The sequence below is a fragment of the Macaca fascicularis genome, chromosome 4, assembly GCF_037993035.2.
Source record: "Macaca fascicularis isolate 582-1 chromosome 4, T2T-MFA8v1.1".
In the NCBI taxonomy this organism is placed as follows: domain Eukaryota; kingdom Metazoa; phylum Chordata; class Mammalia; order Primates; family Cercopithecidae; genus Macaca; species Macaca fascicularis.
In genome coordinates, this window is record NC_088378.1 from 59,631,002 (window position 1) to 59,649,577 (window position 18,576).

The window sequence follows — 18,576 nt, forward strand, 5'->3', positions numbered from 1 at the left end:
GTATGTACAAAGACAGACACCCCGGGGAAGATCATTCACTTGTTTGAAAAATTCTTTACTTTATAAGAGGGTTTACCAGAGAATTCCTAAAAGTGACAAACTCTCCTAGATTAAATAAGAATTAAGTGATAAATTTAAATCACAAATACAATTTGAACACATTTACTGTTAAGAAAGGTATGCCTGCACCTTTAAAGACCACAATTACTTGACCCAAACCCATCATCACCTAATGGGGCTTCTTTCCTGTCTTACCTGAAGAAGAATATCGTTCCAGGATCACCTTCTTTTGCAGAATTTTCCACACCCATCACCAAAATATTTGCTGCATCTGTGATTTAAAATAAATGAACAAAAAAGCTATGTCAAGGTAACACAAGGTATAAGAGTCACCTATAAACACTCTAATAAAGTACTTAAGATCATTTCTTTATATACCACGGAGTGCTCTGTAACCCAATCACCATCTTTCTACTAAGGCCTCTGAAAGGATTTAATATATAAAAATGCAACTATGACCACCAAAAAAATGATCAGCAATTACTTTCATAAAACATTCAACAACCTGTGATATTATTATTAGAGCTCATTCATGCCCATTTTGATTCAATAATCACTAGTCCAGATAATTATTAAAGTCTTAGGTTCGATATAACTAAGTGTCAAGAATCAGACTTCTTTCTACGAAATTAATTAAAAATAAAATTTGAAGTATTAATATATTCTCTTCCTTTACTATTTCATTAATAATGCAATTTTAATATTTGCAAACTACTCCTTCTGCTGAATTTTAAAGTATAAAGAGTAGGGCAATAGAAAATACACAGAAATAAAGATACTGATCATTTCAAAACATATGTGATTTCAAGGTTAACCACTGCAGGGGCTACCACTGCAGCCACCGGCAACTATTAAAAAAATTTATTTTTCTTTTTTTTGAGACAGGGTCTTGCTCTGTCTCCCAGGCTAAGTGCAGTGCCATGATCTCAGCTCAATGCAACCTCAACCTCCTGGACTCAAGGGACTCCCCCCACCTCAGCCTCCCAAGTAGCTTGGACTACAGGCATGCACCACTGCACCCGGCTAAGTTTTTGTTCATGTTTTGTAGAGATGAGGTCTCACTATGTTGCCCAGGCTGGTCTTGAACTCCTGAGCTCCAGCCATCTTCCTGCCTTGGCTTCCCAAAGTGCATTACAGGCATGAGCCACGGGGCCTGGCCTAAGTGTTGTTAAACATATACTAATATACCAATATTCATCATAAGAAGTTGCTTTACATATTAGTATATTGATATTTATCATAAGCATATATTCCATAATATAAATGACAACCAATGTTAATCAATTAATAAATATACTCTTAATTTGCAAAAGGTTGTATGTCTTAATGAAATTAACATAAAGTTAGGATCCTCAAAGCTTCAGAAATATCTGGTAAAGGTTGGGTGATGGGCAATTCAGACAGAGACCAAAATTATTATTATTATTTTTTTGTAAATTGTTAATTACTACATCCTACATAGGACAGGGTTTGCCTATGCAGCCAAAAGCAAAATAAAATTGACTGAAACAACCCAGGGCAGTGAAGCCCCCAATTTTGTGAAGCACAGACCACACAGCTGGCAGCCTTCAGCGTCAGCCAACAGTACCTCCAGGCAAATTTTCATCCCAACGGGCTCTAGACATAGCTCTGTCTTTCTAAGTCAACTATGCTTGTTTTTGTCACCTAATCACAAACGGTCTGTTTGGATTATCACAATGATATTTCAACTATCTTCTATGGGATTGACTCTTAAGAATTTCCTCTGTTACAGGAAGACTTTCAACCTATTTTTGCTACTCTGAGGTAAATTAATAAATGTTCTGGGTATTGGGCTATCCTGAGTTTCACGGTAAAAGTTTATTCATCAAAATGTTCTAAGTAACTTATTTATTTTTGAGACAGAGTCTTGCTCTGTCACTCAGGCTGGAGTGCAGTGGCATGATCTTGGCTCACTGCAACCTCCGCCTCCCAGGTTCAAGTGATTCTCCTGCCTCAGCCTCCTGAGTAGTTGGGATTACAGGCACGTACCACCATGCCCAGCTAATTTTTGTATTTTTAGTAGAGGTGGGGTTTCACCATGTTGGCCAGGCTGGTCTCAAACTCCTGACCTCAGGTGATCTGCCTGTCTCAGCCTCCCAGAGTGCAGGATTACAGGTATGAGCCATCACGCCTGGCCTATTTATTTATTTGTTTTTTGAGACAGAGTCTCACTCTGTCGTCCAGGCTGGAGCACAGTGGCATGATCTCAGCTCACTGCAACCTCCACCTTCCAGGTTCAAGCAATTCTTGTGTCTCAGTCTCCGAGTAGCTGGGACTACAGGCTCATGCCACTGTACCTGGCTAATTTTTGTATTTTTAGTAGAGATGGGGGTTTTGCCATGTTGGCTAGGCTGGTCTCGAACTCCTGACCTCAAGTGATCCACCTGCCTCAGCCTCCCAAAGTGCTGGGATTACAGGCCTGAGCCACCATGACTGGCCTAAATTATTTTTAGTTAATGTAAAGCAAGCCATTTCTCAAGAATCCTTCCTGATATCACCATAAAAATCCTCAATTAAGTTCATTTTAATTTTCTTCTTTTTCATTTTTATCTTTTAACTAGTTGTTTTATTATTATTTGTATTTTTAGTAGAGACAGGCGTTTCTCCATGTTGGTCAGGTTGGTCTCGAACTCCCGACCTCAGGTGATCTGCCCGCCTTGGCCTCCCAAAGTGCCGGGATTACAGGCGTGAGCCACTGCACCCGGCTAACTAATTGTTTTAAAGTATTAGATTGAGCTGGCAAATTTTTTTTAAAGGCTCTCCCCATGTCTATCAACTTCATGGTTCTTCTATAAGACTAAAATAACGGGCTGGGTGCCGTGGCTCAAACCTGTAATCCCAGCACTTTGGGAGGCCAAGGTAGGAGGATCAGATGAGGTTGGGAGTTCGAGGCCAGCCTGACCAACATGGAGAAACCCCGTCTCTACTAAAAATACAAAAATTAGCCAGGTGTGGTGGCGCATGCCTGTAATCCCAGCTACTCTGGAGCTGAGGCAGGAGAATCGCTTGAACCCGGGAGGCACAAGTTGTAGTGAGCCAAGATCCCGCCATTGCACTCCAGCCTGGGCAACGACAGCGAAACTCCGTCTCAAAAAACAAAAAAAAATACATACACACACACACAAACTAAAATAACTTCTTAATGTGCTAGAAATGAAGTAGTATGACCTCTGACCACCTCAAGTAATAATGATCCTATAAATAATGCTTAATAAATCATACTGATTTTAATGAGAAGTTCTCTGTACATTTTCATTTCTTAACTTTGTCATCTGTATAAAGAAATTCAACACCCACTTTTATGATACAATCCTTTCAAAAGAAAATGAATTGCAAACAAATACATACTTAAGATAGTATCATAGGAAAATTATCCAATACATTTTAATATACTTGGCCCCAGGTTCAAGAAGAAGTACCTCTAGGCAAGTTTGTTACTTCAACATATCCGTGGGAGGCCAGATCTTGAGACAGATTTCCCAGATGATACTCATCTGCCGTTGCAAATGCTGTGCAGTGCATTAGGTCCTGTTCCAGGGAGATGAGCACAACATGGGTTACCAAGAGGCTGAAGCATCTGTGATGGCTGCTGAGCACCCTATGGGACTCCATTCTGCAAAGCTAGAACTCCAGAGTTTTCTTCAAACATCTCCAAGGGCGATACAAGGGATGGGATGAAGATGAAGAGAACCAAGTTACTGGGAGACAAATTTCAGTTCAATCTTCCAAAGCACTTGCTCCCTCCCACCAGGCAAAAAGTTGGAATGGGTTATTCTGAAAGGCAAGCCACTCTCAACTGGTAGTGTCTCAAGCACAGATTGAATACAAAATAGAGATGATTAAGGCATCACATGGGTGACTGGATGGAATGATAGTTAAGTCTCTCCAACCCTGAGTTTCCATGAGTCTTTTTCAAAGCAACGTTGGTATTTGAGGTCATTTCCTAATTTGTAACTACTCTTGTACAGCAGATTCCTTTAAATCACCAAAGGAATTACAGTATTTTTACACTAGTTAACATCAAACAAAAAGGTCTGTACATCTGAGCATGTGTCTTGGTTTGCTTAGTACTTTGGTTCATGCCTCATCTTGCCTGTGTACATATGAGGAAAGATGGTAAGAACTATGGCTCAATGCTGTTTTTTTCCAAATTGTAGGTCACAACACATTAGTGAGTTCTGATATCAGTTTGGTTGGCCCAAAACAGCTTTTTAATAAAACTAAATAGAAAAATATTACAGCACATTATTCACAGGAAATGTTATTTTATGAAGTTTTCTGTCACTTATATGTATGTATCTACTCTAGGTCGCTATGTATGCAAAATGTTAAATATATTTCTATGAGATGTGGTCAATAAAGTTTGAAAGCTATTGGCGTAAGAGTTAACATTTTAGGCACAGAAGTTGGTTACAATTTTAAAAGAATATCAGAATAGCAATAATGCTTACTTTATGGGGTTGTTGTAAAGTTTAAGTAAGCTAATAAGCATAAACTGCTCCGCATTGTGGCTAACACAAGTGTTCAACGGTTGTTAGATTCTAGTTGGCCAAAAGAAGTTTATGAGTCACTAAATCAACATTTATTCTTAGGACTTACTCATCTCAGCTCCCCAATTCTTTTCCGTTCTGTATATTCCTAGTAAGAAATTCTAGAGAATATATATTAATTCATTCCTTCCTCCCACCTACATCCCGCAACTCCTGGCTCTTTCTCATGAAATGACCTGACCCCATTTGCTCTTCCTCAATCCGTTCCACAGCTCTGATGTGTGGTTTAAAGGTAAAAGAATAACAGAGAACCTGAGGATCCATGCAAACTGAAAAATCCAAAATCAATAAAGTATCTACTCATAAGCAAAATGAGACGAATTCAATTAGAAAAAAATAGAAGTCAGACAAGCTGAAATTACTGGGGAATGTGGGGATAAATGGATGTAGTACCCTGATTATGAGCAGAAAACTGCTAATTCCTTCCAAATTAGCTAATTCCCATAGTCACATACAAAAGTAGGAACACGGGGATACACAAATAAAAATGTATCAGGAGTTACCAGAGTATAGGGAACAGGCATATGCTTAAGGTTTAGACCTGTGAGCACTAGTTCTTTTTAAGGCTCCATGGAGTTAAAAAGCGCTGACGTGCTATGTCTGTAGAGCTGAAGCTAGCTGAAAGAAAGGAACCCTAGCAAAGGACATCAGGCGAGACATGGGGCAGGCTCCACACTCTGCAAGACCTGACAAATTCACTCAAGCTTGCTAGGTGAAATCACAGTATGTTAGGTTGGATGTCAGAATTACTTCTGTGATGGCTAGAGCTCATGTGCTTAGTTTGGGCTGAAGTGGGAAGAGCAAGAGGCAGAAAAAGGAGATAAGAAGGTCATAAGGTAGTCCACTGAAGGATCTTCCTATAGCTGTACTGAAAATGGTAGAGGCTGTCTCTTTCGCTAGAATCAGAGTTGTAAACTGGCAGCTTGGAGAACCATCTAACTCAAGAGCTGACCTACATCACGTTTCTAAAATTTGAATTGACTTGTCAACAATAAACTGAGAGATTTCACACAAAAATCCAGATTTCCACCATCTTCTGACCGAGTGGAAGATCTGGCAGGGGGTCCCAGGATCTCCAGCCCACACCCTCCCTGCCTCTCCCTGTTGTCTCACATCTCCTTCTCCATCATGTGTTATTGGCCAAGCCCATCTGCGCTAAGAATGTGTACTACTTTTTTTTTTTTTTTTTTCCCAAAAAATATTCTTGGCCAGGTGCAATGACTCACGTCTGTAATCCCAGAACTTTGGGAGGCTGAGGCGGGTGGCTCACTTGAGGTCAGGAGTTCGAGACCAGCCTGGTCAACATGGTGAAACCCTGGCTCTACTAAAAATACAAAAATCCAGCCGGGTGTGGTGGCTGGCACCTGTAATCCCAGCTACTCAGGAGGCTGAGGCAGGAGAATCCCTTGAATCCAGGAGGCAGAGGTTGCAGTGAGCCAAAATTGCGCCACTGCACTCCAGCCTGGGTGACACCGCAAGATTCCGTCTCAAACAAAAACAAAACTTTATGTTCCTTTATTGGAGCAAAATTCCAGATTGATATACAGTGATGTATTTACTAAACAGAGACCTGTGCAGAAATTACATACTATCTATGTAGATAGGTTGTTATACTTTGCCTATTGATGGAATAGGTCCATTTATCAAGTTTTATACATCAAAAAGCTTTGACTTTCACCAGGCTCTCCATTAATTCACCTTTGAAAAAGTGGCATTTAATTTCAGCTACTATATTTTACAGCATAAAAAGCTTATGCATTAGAGTGCTTCTCTGCAAAATGGCATGTTGCAGACAGAGCCGAGTCCATCATCCCACCCGGATTGACATAGTCACATTTGAGAGCTTTACACCAGAGAGCCAGGACAAAGTTACTCCTAACCAACACAGACTTCTTACTCTGAGAGTCCAGAGAGCCCGGACAAAGTTACTCCTAACCAACACAGACTTCCTACTCTCAGAGATTATTTTCTTGGCCATATTTTATAGTGCCAATGAAGATGTGCCAGCAAGCATCCCATATACAGCTTGGCATTAGAGTACAAGGTCTGTTTGATGGTGGTGGCAGGCACTACTATTTTACTCTATTTTTTTTTTTATTTATTATTTTTTGAGACGGAGTCTTCCTCTGTCGCCCAGGCGGGAGTGCCAGTGGTGCAATCTTAGCTCACTGCAACCTCCACCGCCTGGATTCAAGCGATTACCCTGCCTCAGCCTCCCAAGAAGCTGGAATTGCAGGCATGCACCACCACACCTGGCTAATCTTGTATTTTTAGTAGAGATGGGGTTACGCCAAGTTGGCCAGGCTGGTCTCAAACTCCTGACCTCTGATGATCTGCCCAACCCGGCCTCCCAAAGTGCTGGGATTACCAAATGGCGTGAGCCACCATTTCAGCCAGGCACTATTATTTTAAATCAAGGTAAAAGGCTAGTTTTAAAAACTGCCACTTGGAGATAAAAATAAAGGGCACAATATATTCAGAACTGAGTTTTGGGCAATCTGGTATCCCAAATTATGTGAATATTCAGACACTAACAGCAAATTGAGAACGTGTACTATTTTCAACTCTCAAGGACGGGACAAAGCAAGTCAATCACTATTTTTATGAGAAAATATATTCTAAGCTCCAAATAGATTATGAATAAATCTTTAAACACAATCTGTTTTCACTTAGCCATCCTAAGCATCTTTGTCGTAGGTTTTCCAGACTGTCAACCATCCCCTTTCCTCCTCTCGGGATCTCCCATTTAGTTTGGCTGAAAGTTCTATCCATCCAATGTCACTCAGCTTATATGTTTTGCCACGCTACTTTCTGTATTCTTAAACTTCTTAGCTCTTGAGTCTTAGTTGTGTGCTTCTTCTATTCATAGATGAACCTGACGTTTTAGACATTTTGTTTTGGTTTTATTTTCTTTGCTTTTTTAATTGTAGCCTATTTGGTAAAAGGAAAGAACCATAGAATGTCTTTTTTTTTTTTTTTTTTTTTGAGACGGAGTCTCGCTCTGTCACCCAGGCAGGAGTGCAGTGGCCGGATCTCAGCTCACTGCAAGCTCCGCCTCCCGGGTTCACGCCATTCTCCTGCCTCAGCCTCCCAAGTAGCTGGGACTATAGGCGCCCGCCACCTCGCCCGGCTAGTTTTTTGTGTTTTTTAGTAGAGACAGGGTTTCACCGTGTTAGCCAGGATGGTCTCGATCTCCTGACCTCGTGATCCGCCTGTCTCGGCCTCCCAAAGTGCTGGGATTACAGGCGTGAGCCACCGCGCCCGGCCAGAATGTCTTGTCTGCTTTTTTTCTTCCTTATTAAAGATGCTATTGTTTTCTGAGCAGCTTTCATTTTTATACATCTTTCTCTGGATTTTTATAGTGAATCCTTATTAAGCATTAGCTACATATACATGTAAAGCATATTTTGGATTTCAGGATGGGGAGCTACAACTTGCTCTTAAATAAATGTGTCAAACCAACCTATAATACTTACAAGATTTAGGGCTTCTCTATTTCAAAATGTTTTTAAAAACCCAAAAAACAAAAACCCAAAACCCCAATATTTTAGTATGTTTTGTTTTTCTGGTCACAGAAGACACGGTCCAGCAGATGGGGCTAGAAATCTATATATGATTCTTGTTTCAGAAGCATCACATGCTCTGATCAGAACATTTTTTAAAAAATTGTACTTTCACTTACACTGTATTACTGAAGAAAATTGGTGTATTACAGCAATGCTGCTTCTATAGTGATTTGGTCTTTGTCCTTGGTTCCCAGTACAGACTCCTAAAACCCCTGTAATTTTCTAAGTGACAGAGGCATTTTTGGTTGTAGTATTTGCTCTTTGCCTTTAGTTACTAACACAGAGCTTCTAAATCCCTTGGAATTTCATGAGTGATGGGAACGTCTTTTGTTTTAATGAGGTGACTCCCAGTGTTCTGGACAGCTTCAGGATGGGGCGTGGTTACCAGAAAGACCAAACTTTGATTAGAAGCTTAGAACTTTCAACCCCACCCTTAACCTCTAGTGAATGGAGAGGGGCTGGAGATTGAGTTAATCATCAATCACGGTTTACACAATGAAACCTCCATAAAAACACCTGAACAACGGGGTCTGGAGAGCTCCTGCATTGATCAATGCATCCATGTGCCAGGAGGGTGGCACAGCCCAATTCCACAAGGAACAGAAGCTCCTGAGTTCCAGGCCCTTCTAAACTTCACCCTGTGCACCTCTACATCTGGCTGTTATTTTGTATACTCTATAAAAAACCAGTAAACATAAATAAAGTGATTCCCTGAGTTCTGTGGGACATTCTGGCAAATCATCAAACCTGAAGAGAGGGGGTGGTGGTCATAGAGCTGGTTGGTCAGAAGCACAGGTGTCAACAGGGAGGGCAGTCTTGTGGGGCTGAGCTTAATTAACTGGGGTCTGCACTAACTCTGGCTAGTGCTGGAATTGAACTGAATTGCAGGACACCTTGTTAGTGTCTGGAGAATTGGAGAACTGGCTGGGAGGAGGAGGAAAAGGCTCCCATATATTTGATGTCAGAGGTACTGTGAGTACATAGATCATATTAAGGAAAAACGCCTTTTCTCCTGCAATGTACTCATTGGAGATGAAAGCTATAAAAACACAGATACATTTTATGTTACCAGTATTATGCTTTATCTTTTAAGTTTTTTTACTACAATCTATAAGAAATCATTATACATAGTACATATACACATCTATGCTCACACACCAATAATTGCCACAATAGCTTCACAAACCAGTATTTACCTTTATCATGAGCAATGTATTCTGTTATTTTCTATTTCATTTTTCAAAAAACATGGTTAATAATCCACTAGTGATTCCATAACACACTGTGCTATTAGCCTGAAAACATTCTCCCTGGTATCAGGCTCCACACCACTCAGACCTGCCATTCCCATCCTCTGGTGTTCTCTTCAAAGACTGGGCATTAATAAGAAGCACTGCTATGATTGTTTTCTCGTTTGTTTAGTGGGTCTTTAGTTACTAACACAGAGCTTCTAAACCCCTTGGAATTTCACGAGTGATGGGAACATCTTTTGTTTCAATGAGGTGACTGTTTAGTGGGTCTCCCTCGGTCGCCCAGGCTGGATGGAGTGAGGTGCAGTCATGACTCACTGTAGCCTGGAACCCCCAGGCTCAAGCGAACCTCCCACCTCAGCCTCTTGAGTAGCTAGGACTATAGGTGTGCACCACCAAGCCCGGCTAATTTTTTTTTTTTTAAGTCTTTTAGAAATGGGAGTCTTGCTATGTTGCCAGGCTGGTCTTGAACTCCTGGCCTCAAGTGGTCTTCCTGCATCAGCCTCCCAAAGCACTGGAATTATAGGCATAAGCCACAGGACCCACTATTGCTTTTAGGAACTGTAAGCCAAAGGGATGTGGGTTGAATATCTCAGATGATGATCGCTGAAAATGAGACCAGGTAAAGATTTAATTCGAACAGAGAGGGTGACTGAAACCATTCAGCCAACTCCAGATGCATGTTGTTCTGCAGAGCTGAAAAGATGAGCTCAGTGCAACTATGGGAACAAAACAAAGTCCACATGCTTTTGACACAAAGCAGAGGCTTTTCCTTGTCTCAGTCAAGAGTGGTATAAAGGGTTTACCACTTTGATGGTATAAAGGACATAGAGGGTTTACTACTTTGATGGTATAAAGTGGTATAAAGGGTTTACCACTATGATGGCCGTATGAAAATGGAGTGGCCCTCAATTTGTGGCAGATGAAAGTCAGGCTTCGGTCCCGGGGACATATTACCTAGTCATGCCAAGACTGCTTTCTCTATGAAAAATAAAATCTTCAAAAAATGGTGTTCCAAAATTATATTATCTCAGATCACTTTAGAAACATATGATTTTCTTCTTTTTTCTAAGACAGAGCCTCACTCTGTCACCTAGGCTGGAATGCAGTGGTGCGATCTTGGCTCACTGCAACCTCCGCCTCCTGGATTCAAGAGATCCTCCTGCCTCAGCCTCCCGAGCAGCTGGGATTACAAGTGTGCACCACCACCATGCCTGGCTACTTTTTGTATTTTTGTAGAGACAAGGTTTCACCATGTTGGCCAGGCTGGTCTCAAACTCCTGATCTCAAGTAATCCACCTGCCTTGGTCTCCCAAAATGTTGGGATTACAGGTGTGAGCCACCGTCCGGCCAGAAACATCTGATTTTCTATTATATTCCTGTGCTTTCAGAAGGACAGCATACGGCTTGTTTTTGCCAAACTCCAACTGAAGTCATTGTCTATCGTGTTACACAATGTCTCCTATAACAGAATCCATGAAATAACTCCTTCATTTCGGTGCTGGAAAAAGTTATTTCTCTGAAGATATTTTTATGTTTTTACTCTGCCCTCTCCCACAATAAAAAACAACAAACAGTAAATCCCAGGAGGATTTCCTCTTTTAATTACCGGGCTTCTCAAAACACAATGTTCAATAAATTATTCATTTCAGGTACTTCATAACATTTCTCTGTTCATGTCAACTATTTGTTCTAATATGCAAAAGTATTTATTATCTCATTTGAAACTATGTTGAATGTTGAAAATCTACTTCAAATTCTTTCCTGGAAGGAAGTAGAAAAAAAAAAAAAAACCTAAAGAAAAATAAGATACGGTATTTAGGAAAATTGCTTGCAAGTCTAAGGATGGCCCAAAGAAATAGCCTAGGGACATCTCTGACTGTATCAGCTTCTTCCTAAGAAACCGACGCACTGTGCTGTTAGATGTTACAAATGAACACAACTGAGCTTTCTCTTTTTTGGATCTGCCATGAATTCAGGTTTTTACACTTAATGTCATCTTGGACACTTAAATACTGAATTTCCCAGGTTACCCCAAAGCTCCAGCAAAAGGAAAGGTGGAGCAGTAGCCGCACAACACTCCATCCTTCACATCCTGGGTTCAGAGAAACCACACAAGAATTGAAAGCATTCCAGAATCCAACACAAAAACCATTCATTAATTCCTAGCTTCCGAATCAGAGGATGAGTAAAGGTATGTATGTATACCTTTCCAAGGGGTGTCAGCTACACAGTAATAAAAACACGGCCCAAATTAAACAGGCTCAGGGGCTACTTTTCAGAACCAAGACTTGAAGACAGACATTCTAACCTGTTTTCTGATAGATTCAGAAGTCTTCATCAAGTTTAAAGTATCTTTAATGTTGATGACTATTGGCATTAAAGATCCTCTTGCCTCTTTTCAATCCTTTCCAATTTAATAAACATGTAAGTACAACATACAGTTCTAGGTATTATGCAAGACACAAAGGTTACTAAGGGCTTGATCTTGACCCTTAACCTGTTATTGAAGAAGAAATGCAAATTGTAGCAGAAAAATTCCCAGAAACTCCTTAAGGATGAATAAAAAAAATAACCCCTTAAACCTTAGGAGGATAAAAAAACAAGGCCCTCCTCCCCTGCAGCTTTTGGAGGCTACCTTACCGTGTCATTTCACCGACCCATGCAACTGCCACAGCCTAATAAAGGCTTATCTGTCGGCAGTTACTTTTTTTTAATTTGATGAAGAATTTCTAGTTTGATTTTTTAATTTTTTTTTTTTAATTTTTTTTACAGTCCCATTCTTAGACTGGACTTAATATCGGTCCTCTTTTTCAATTTCCTTAGACCAATACCAAATCTTTTATAAACTATATTTTCATGTTTTATTGTATTTTGTTTTTATATGTATCATTAATTGTTAAAAATTAAGATTTTGAATCCCTTTGGATATTTATTAGGCTTCAAAGATCTTGATGAGGAAGTCTGAGTGACTGCCAGTTCTCTGACGTTGGTGGTAAGGCTGGGGTGCAACGCACACTAGTTTAGTGTGAGCAACGATCACTAAGCACAAGAGCCACGGCCACCCCTACTTTACCTCATTCACGGACAAAACTGGAAGGTTGGTCCTGGATGGCTGTCTGGTCCTGGATGCTTTTAGTGGTCTCTTGATCTGTGGGAAGTCTTGTTTTGGAACAAATGTTTCCGTTGATATAGATGAGAAATGCCTCTTTAATATTTTTATAAACCATTTAGAACCCAATAGATGTGGTTTATGGGTCACTCTCCTGTGAGTACCAAAGGATTTCATGGTTGGAAGGTGTGCCTTTTCATCTTGGCAACGAGCAGCATTTAATGGAGAGAGCAGGCTTGTATTGGATTTTTTTTGGTTCATTTCCAGGATCTGAGACTTATTCAAACCACCAGATGTTTTATCAGGAAGGAAGAAATCCAAGTTTTGACATACTGTCAGTGTGCTGCATGTTGTATTTTCAAATTCCTTAAGTGGTTTTAACATTAGATGACTGATTCTTCGGCACTGATGTGCTTTTGATAATATATGATGAGATCCGGCCACGGCTCTGAGGAATGTGGCTGGCATTACCACGTCCCAAGCTAAAAGAAAAGGAATTCAAAGTTCAAGTTTTAAAATTAACGCTTAAAACATATATAATATTTCCCTAGGTAATAGGCATGTTTCTGTAAAAAAATTTGTAAAACAGATACATCCTAATTCTAGCAAAAGAACAAGGTTAAAAAAGTAAGTACAGTGTTTCTGCCACTTTGCCTTTATCAACATTTGGCCTTCTTCCTGGAAGATTACAAGATTATAAAGCTACTGACATAACAAGAACCTTAAAAAAAAAAAGTGATGGGACCACTTCATTTACTTCATTAGCATATCAAGTATATAAAAATCTGTACTGGCCAGGCACTGTAGCTCACACTTGTAATCCCAGCACACTGGGAGATTGAGGCAAAGGGATTGCTTGAGTCCAAGAGTTTCAGAACAGCTGGGGCAACATGGCCAAACATTATCTCTACAAAAATGACAAAAATTTAAAAATTAGCTGGGTGTGATGGCAGCTCAGGCCTATAGTCGCAGCTACTCACAGGCTGAGGTGGGAGGATCACTTGAGCCCAGGAGACCGAGGCTGCAGTGAGTCATGATTGTACCACTGCACTCCAGCCTTTTTTCTGCCTCAGGGAAAAAAAAAAGAATCAGGAAAGGCTCCCAGAAAGATCTAAGCTGATTCTAGTAGGGGAAGGTGCTTTTCAGCTTGGGGCTGGGCATGGGAGTGCATGAGGCACATCAGATACACACATGAACCTTCCAGACAAGGTAAACAGAATTTCCCCCTTATTTACAGTACGAAATGTGTTATTTTAAAGTTAGCCTATAGTAGGCCACACACAGTGGCTCATGCCTGTAATCCCAGCAGTCTGGGAGGCTAAAAGGGTCGGGAGGGGGAAATCTCTTGAGGCCAGGAGTTCAAAACCAGCCTGGCGAACATGGCGAAAACCCCTCTCTACTAAAAATACAAAAAAAATCAGCCAGGCATGATGGTGCGTGCCTTTAATCCCAGCTACTCAGGTGGCTGAGATACAGAATCGCTCGAACCAGGGAGGCAGAGGTTGCAGTGAGCCAGGATCGCTCCACTGCACTCCAGCCTGGGCAACAGAATGAGACTCTGTCTCAAAACAAACAAACAAAAAAGTCAGACCGTAGTAATCAATAATTCTTTTTTAAAAAATAACACGTTAGGTGCTAGAGATACATGAATCAATGATCTCAGAATTCAAAGTCTAGCAGAGGAAAATGAATGAGATGCACAAATTGCTCTATTCCAGAGAAAGGAGCATGTGAAGAGTGTGGCATTGTCACAGAGGTGACATTTGAACTGAGTCTTGAAAGGGCAGAAGGATCAGCAAGTCAAACACTTCAGGCATGGAGTCCTATTTATCTCCCTATCTCAGGGGAGGTACGAGTGAGCTGCAGAAGGTAAGGACCGAAAAAGAACCGGTGACCAGATCACCAGAGGATCTATAAAGTCATCCCAAAGAGTTTCTACAGGCGGGGAGAAAGCTGAGCTTCTAACTCTGAGAGTCACATAGTCAAATGTATGTTCCTGAAACAACTTTTTGGTGATGATGTGCAGGAGGAAACGAGAGAGACTCTAACATCACTCTGAGCACTTTCTACATGCCAAGTGCTCGGCCTCACCTCATAATGATCCCATTTCACTGATTAGGAAACTGAGGTTTAAAGAGGCTAAGTGCTCACCATTAAGAAGCTGCAGAGACGTAATTAACGTAAAACCCAGGCTTTCCCAATTCCAAAGTCAACACTCTTACCCACTACCTTTTATTTATTTATTACCTCTCTCCAGGATAAGGACAAAGATGATTCACAGTGATACTTAGGAGGTAGAACCTGCTGCTTTCAAAATCCCTTCAAAAGCCGGTATTCTGTGTTTCATTCTAGTCCAATTGGCTACTGCAGTTCACCTTTGATTAGTACTATTCCATTCCAGTTGAACCACTTAATTTTGAAGAACCTAACTATAAAATATTTTAGAAATGTGTCCACAGTCCTGGATTCTTTCATTATCTTTGAGGAAATTCTTTTTTTTTTTTTTTGAGATGGGAGTCTCGATCTGTCACTCAGGCTGGAGTGCAGTGGTGCCACCTCAGCTCACTGCAACCTCCACCTCCCAGGTTCATGTGATTCTCCTGCCTCAGCCTCCTGAGTAGCTGGGATTACAGGTGTGCGCCACCAAGCCCAGCTAGTTTTTGTATTTTATATATATATATATTTATTTATTTAGCAGAGACGGGGTTTCACTATGTTGGCCAGGCTGGTCTCCAACTCCTCACCTCAAATGATCCGCCTGCCTTGGACTCCCAAAGTGCTGGGATTACAGGCGTGAGCCACTGCACCTGGCCTCTTTGAATAAATTATTTACCTCAAAACGCTATTGACTACCTTAATATGGAGGTTACATGAAGCACTATTACAATGTATGTAAAAGTTACAGGTAATATTATTGTTGCAGTAACTTTCAATGGTTTCTATATCCATGCTGATCAGTGGTGGGGATGATTCTTCCAAAACCCTGGCCCTGAGTTCCCTAATCTCCCTTCCTGAATGGTCCTGTTTTTCACTTTTCCTCAGCCACTCATGCCCATGGTCATTATCCCGTAACCTGTAAAGTAGCCACTAGACAACCCACATTGCTATTGAGCCCTTGAATTCTGGCTAGTATAAATTGAGCCTCAATTTTTTAATAAGTAAAATATCTCAACTCTTCTATCAATTATTTGTTGAAATAATATGTCTGGGTATATTGACCTAAATAAAATGCATTATTCAAATACATTTTAGCTATTCTTTTTTCTTTTTTGATACAAAGTTTCGCTCTTGTTGCCCAGGCTGGAGTGCAATGGCGGGATCTTGGCTCACTGCAACCTCCGCCTCCCCCGTTCAAGCGATTCTCCTGCCTCAGCCTCCCGAGTAGCTGGGATTACAGGTGCCTGCCACCATGCTTAATTTTTTTTATTTTTAGTAGAGACGGGGTTTCATCATGTTGGCCAGGCTGGTCTTGAAATCCTGACCTCAGGTGATCCACCTGCCTTGGCCTCCCAAAGTGTTGAGATTACAGGTGTGAGCCACCGGACCCCATCCCATTTTTATCACTGCACCTTCTAGAAAGCCTAAGATTACATTTGTGCCTTACGTTGTTTTTTTATCAGACAGGCCCTACTGTCATTATCAATACATCGGACCTCCTCACCTCAATTTCATCCATTCTACTCTCTAAGCACCACCTCCTATCTTTGCATCTCACTCCATTACCCAATTCCAACAATTCTTCAACACCAACAGGACCCACGAGTCAATGATCCAACCACCTTTTCGCGGTCTCTCACTCCCCATGACTTCACTTCCTCCATATTGTTTAAACTCCATGGTCTACCATTCTAATCTCTCTCTTATACCCCTGGAATCCCTTGCATCCCTTTCTTCCCAGTCTTTCCCATTGACGAGCAGTAATTAGTATCTTTATAACTGCTAAGCCAAAAACGTGGAGTCCACTTTGACTCTTTATTCTCCATATCCAACCTGTCAGTAAATCCCAAGGGCCTTCTAGGGACCACTGCCCATCATCAGTAATACTACTACCTAATCCAAACTGCTATCCTTCTCATGGATAATTATAATAGCTTTAACCAGTTTCCCTGATTCTGTTTTGGGCCCCCTACAGTTTCTTCTCAACACAAGCAACCAAAGTGATCCTTTGAAGTCAAATCTTAGCGCAAAATGTGGCTATGGCTTCACGGTTCACTTAATAAAAGCTGAAGCCCTCCGACCAGGCGTAGTGGCTCACGCCTGTAATCCCAGCACGTTGGGAGGGATCACTTGAGGTCTGGAATTCCAGACCAGCCTGGCCAACACGGTGAAACCCCGTGTCTACTAAAAATACTAAAATTAGCCGGGCATGGTGGCATGGGTCTATAATCCCAGCTACTCGGGAGGCTGAGGCAGGAGCATAATCGCCTGAACCCGGGAGGCGGAGGTTGCAGTGAGCCGAGATCGCGCCACTGCACTAAAGCCTGGGCGACAGTGCAAGATTCCGTCTCAAAAAAAAAAAAAGCCAAAGCCCTCAAAATGGCCTGCATGGCACTACATTCTCTGGCCCTTTATCAGCACTCCGACAGCTCTCTCCTTTGCTTATTTTGCTCCTCATTCTAGCCTCTGGATCTTTGCACTTGCTGTTCCTTACGCTCTTCTCCCAGGGATCTGAAAGGCTCACACCTTCACCTCCTTCGGAGGTTTGCTAAAACGTCTTCTACCCAGTGAAGCCTTCCCCAACCACTACATTAAAAACACACAACCAGCACCCGTTCTCTAACTTCCTCCACTTTGCATTTCTCCATTGTGTAACATCACTTACATACCTTTAATTTTTAGTTTATTAATTCATACTGCAAAACAACTCAGTTCTTATCATGTGCCAGCCATTGTGCCTAGTTGCTGACAATACAGTTGAAAATAAAATAGACAAAAATCCTATCTTTTGAATCTTTTGAACCTTACATTGGGAGTGACAGGCAAAAACAAGGTAAATCAGTAAAATACGTGAGACAGAACGCTAAAGGAAAAAAAAGGAAAGGGCTGATTTTTGTGTCTTCCCTCCAGAATGGAAGCTCCTTGAGGATACAGATTTGTGTGTTTTTTCCTACTATATCTCCTGACAATAGCGCCCAGTACATAGTAGGCATTCGATCGAATTTTTAAAATGAAATACTAGGCAGTTACTCAGTTCCTGGGCACATTTCAACTTTTAGACAATAACACCAATTAAGAAAATCAGTTACAGCTAGGCTACGATTCAAGAGACAACTGTCACTCATCTTTGGGAGCAGGCCGTTCAATTCCTCAAACTCAAAATTATTTTATCGATTTCTACAGTTACCGCGGTGCACTGGCTCAAAAAAAGGGTTCATTAATTGACTGAGTGCTTTTTACTCCCAGCTAAGTCGACCAAAGATCACGGTAAGAGGCAGAGGGTCACAGTCGCACCAGCGTAACCCGTGACTGTTCACATTCCGGGCGGCCAGGAGCCAGGGCGCAGACCTCCGAGCCGGACCACCCAAGCAGCTAAGGAAAGGCAGTACACTAACCTCTCCGCCGGAAGAGAAGAAGGAAGGGCCAGGGACGCGCGCTTCCTCTGCAGGACTGCAGGGAAAGAGCCGCAGCACCAGTCTCTCACTACAGCAGCCACCCCATCTCCTGGAAGGGCGCTCCCTCCCACCCCCGATACTGCGCAGGCGCACTGAACTCTGGTCCCACTTAGCGGGAGCAACTCGGACCACGTGACTGTCTGACCACGTGACCCGCGTCGCCGCGACCTCTTCCGCTCCCTAGGCCCTGGGACCTCCCGGTCCTTACCTGCTTCCGGCTTTCGCTGCTTCCATATCCGCTCCTCTAGTCGCCTTCCGCTGTCACCGCCTTCGTCCCCGGAAGATTGGGTCCTCTGGCCAGCCACTGTTTGCCGTTTGTACGGGCACCAAATAAAGTTTCTTTATTCAAAAGCACTTTTTTTTTTTTAAAGCCACACTACCCCCATTCTCAGCTCCTCCTTCGCG

The 18,576-nt window shown here is 41.8% G+C and overlaps 1 protein-coding gene across 7 annotated transcripts in view; it reads right to left on the reverse strand.

Moving 5' to 3' along the window:
* Positions 1–18,254, reverse strand: part of RMND1 (required for meiotic nuclear division 1 homolog) — a 47,421-nt gene extending 29,167 nt beyond the window's left edge. For 5 of the 7 annotated variants that reach the window (XR_012433546.1, XR_012433545.1, XR_012433543.1 and 2 more), the window contains exons 1-4: positions 18,112–18,254; positions 12,524–13,041; positions 3,501–3,609; positions 256–331 (exon numbers count right to left, since the gene is read on the reverse strand). Coding sequence is in view for 2 of the 7 variants with exons in the window: in XM_005552147.3 (XP_005552204.3) it covers positions 256–331; positions 3,501–3,609; positions 12,524–13,027 (689 nt within the window). In the remaining 5 variants the exon portion in view is untranslated. Of the gene's footprint in view, positions 1–255; positions 332–3,500; positions 3,731–12,523; positions 13,042–18,111 lie in introns of all 7 variants that reach the window. The other 2 variants (XR_012433544.1, XM_005552148.4) reach the window with 1 other exon arrangement.
* Between the last annotated feature and the right edge of the window lie 322 nt (positions 18,255–18,576).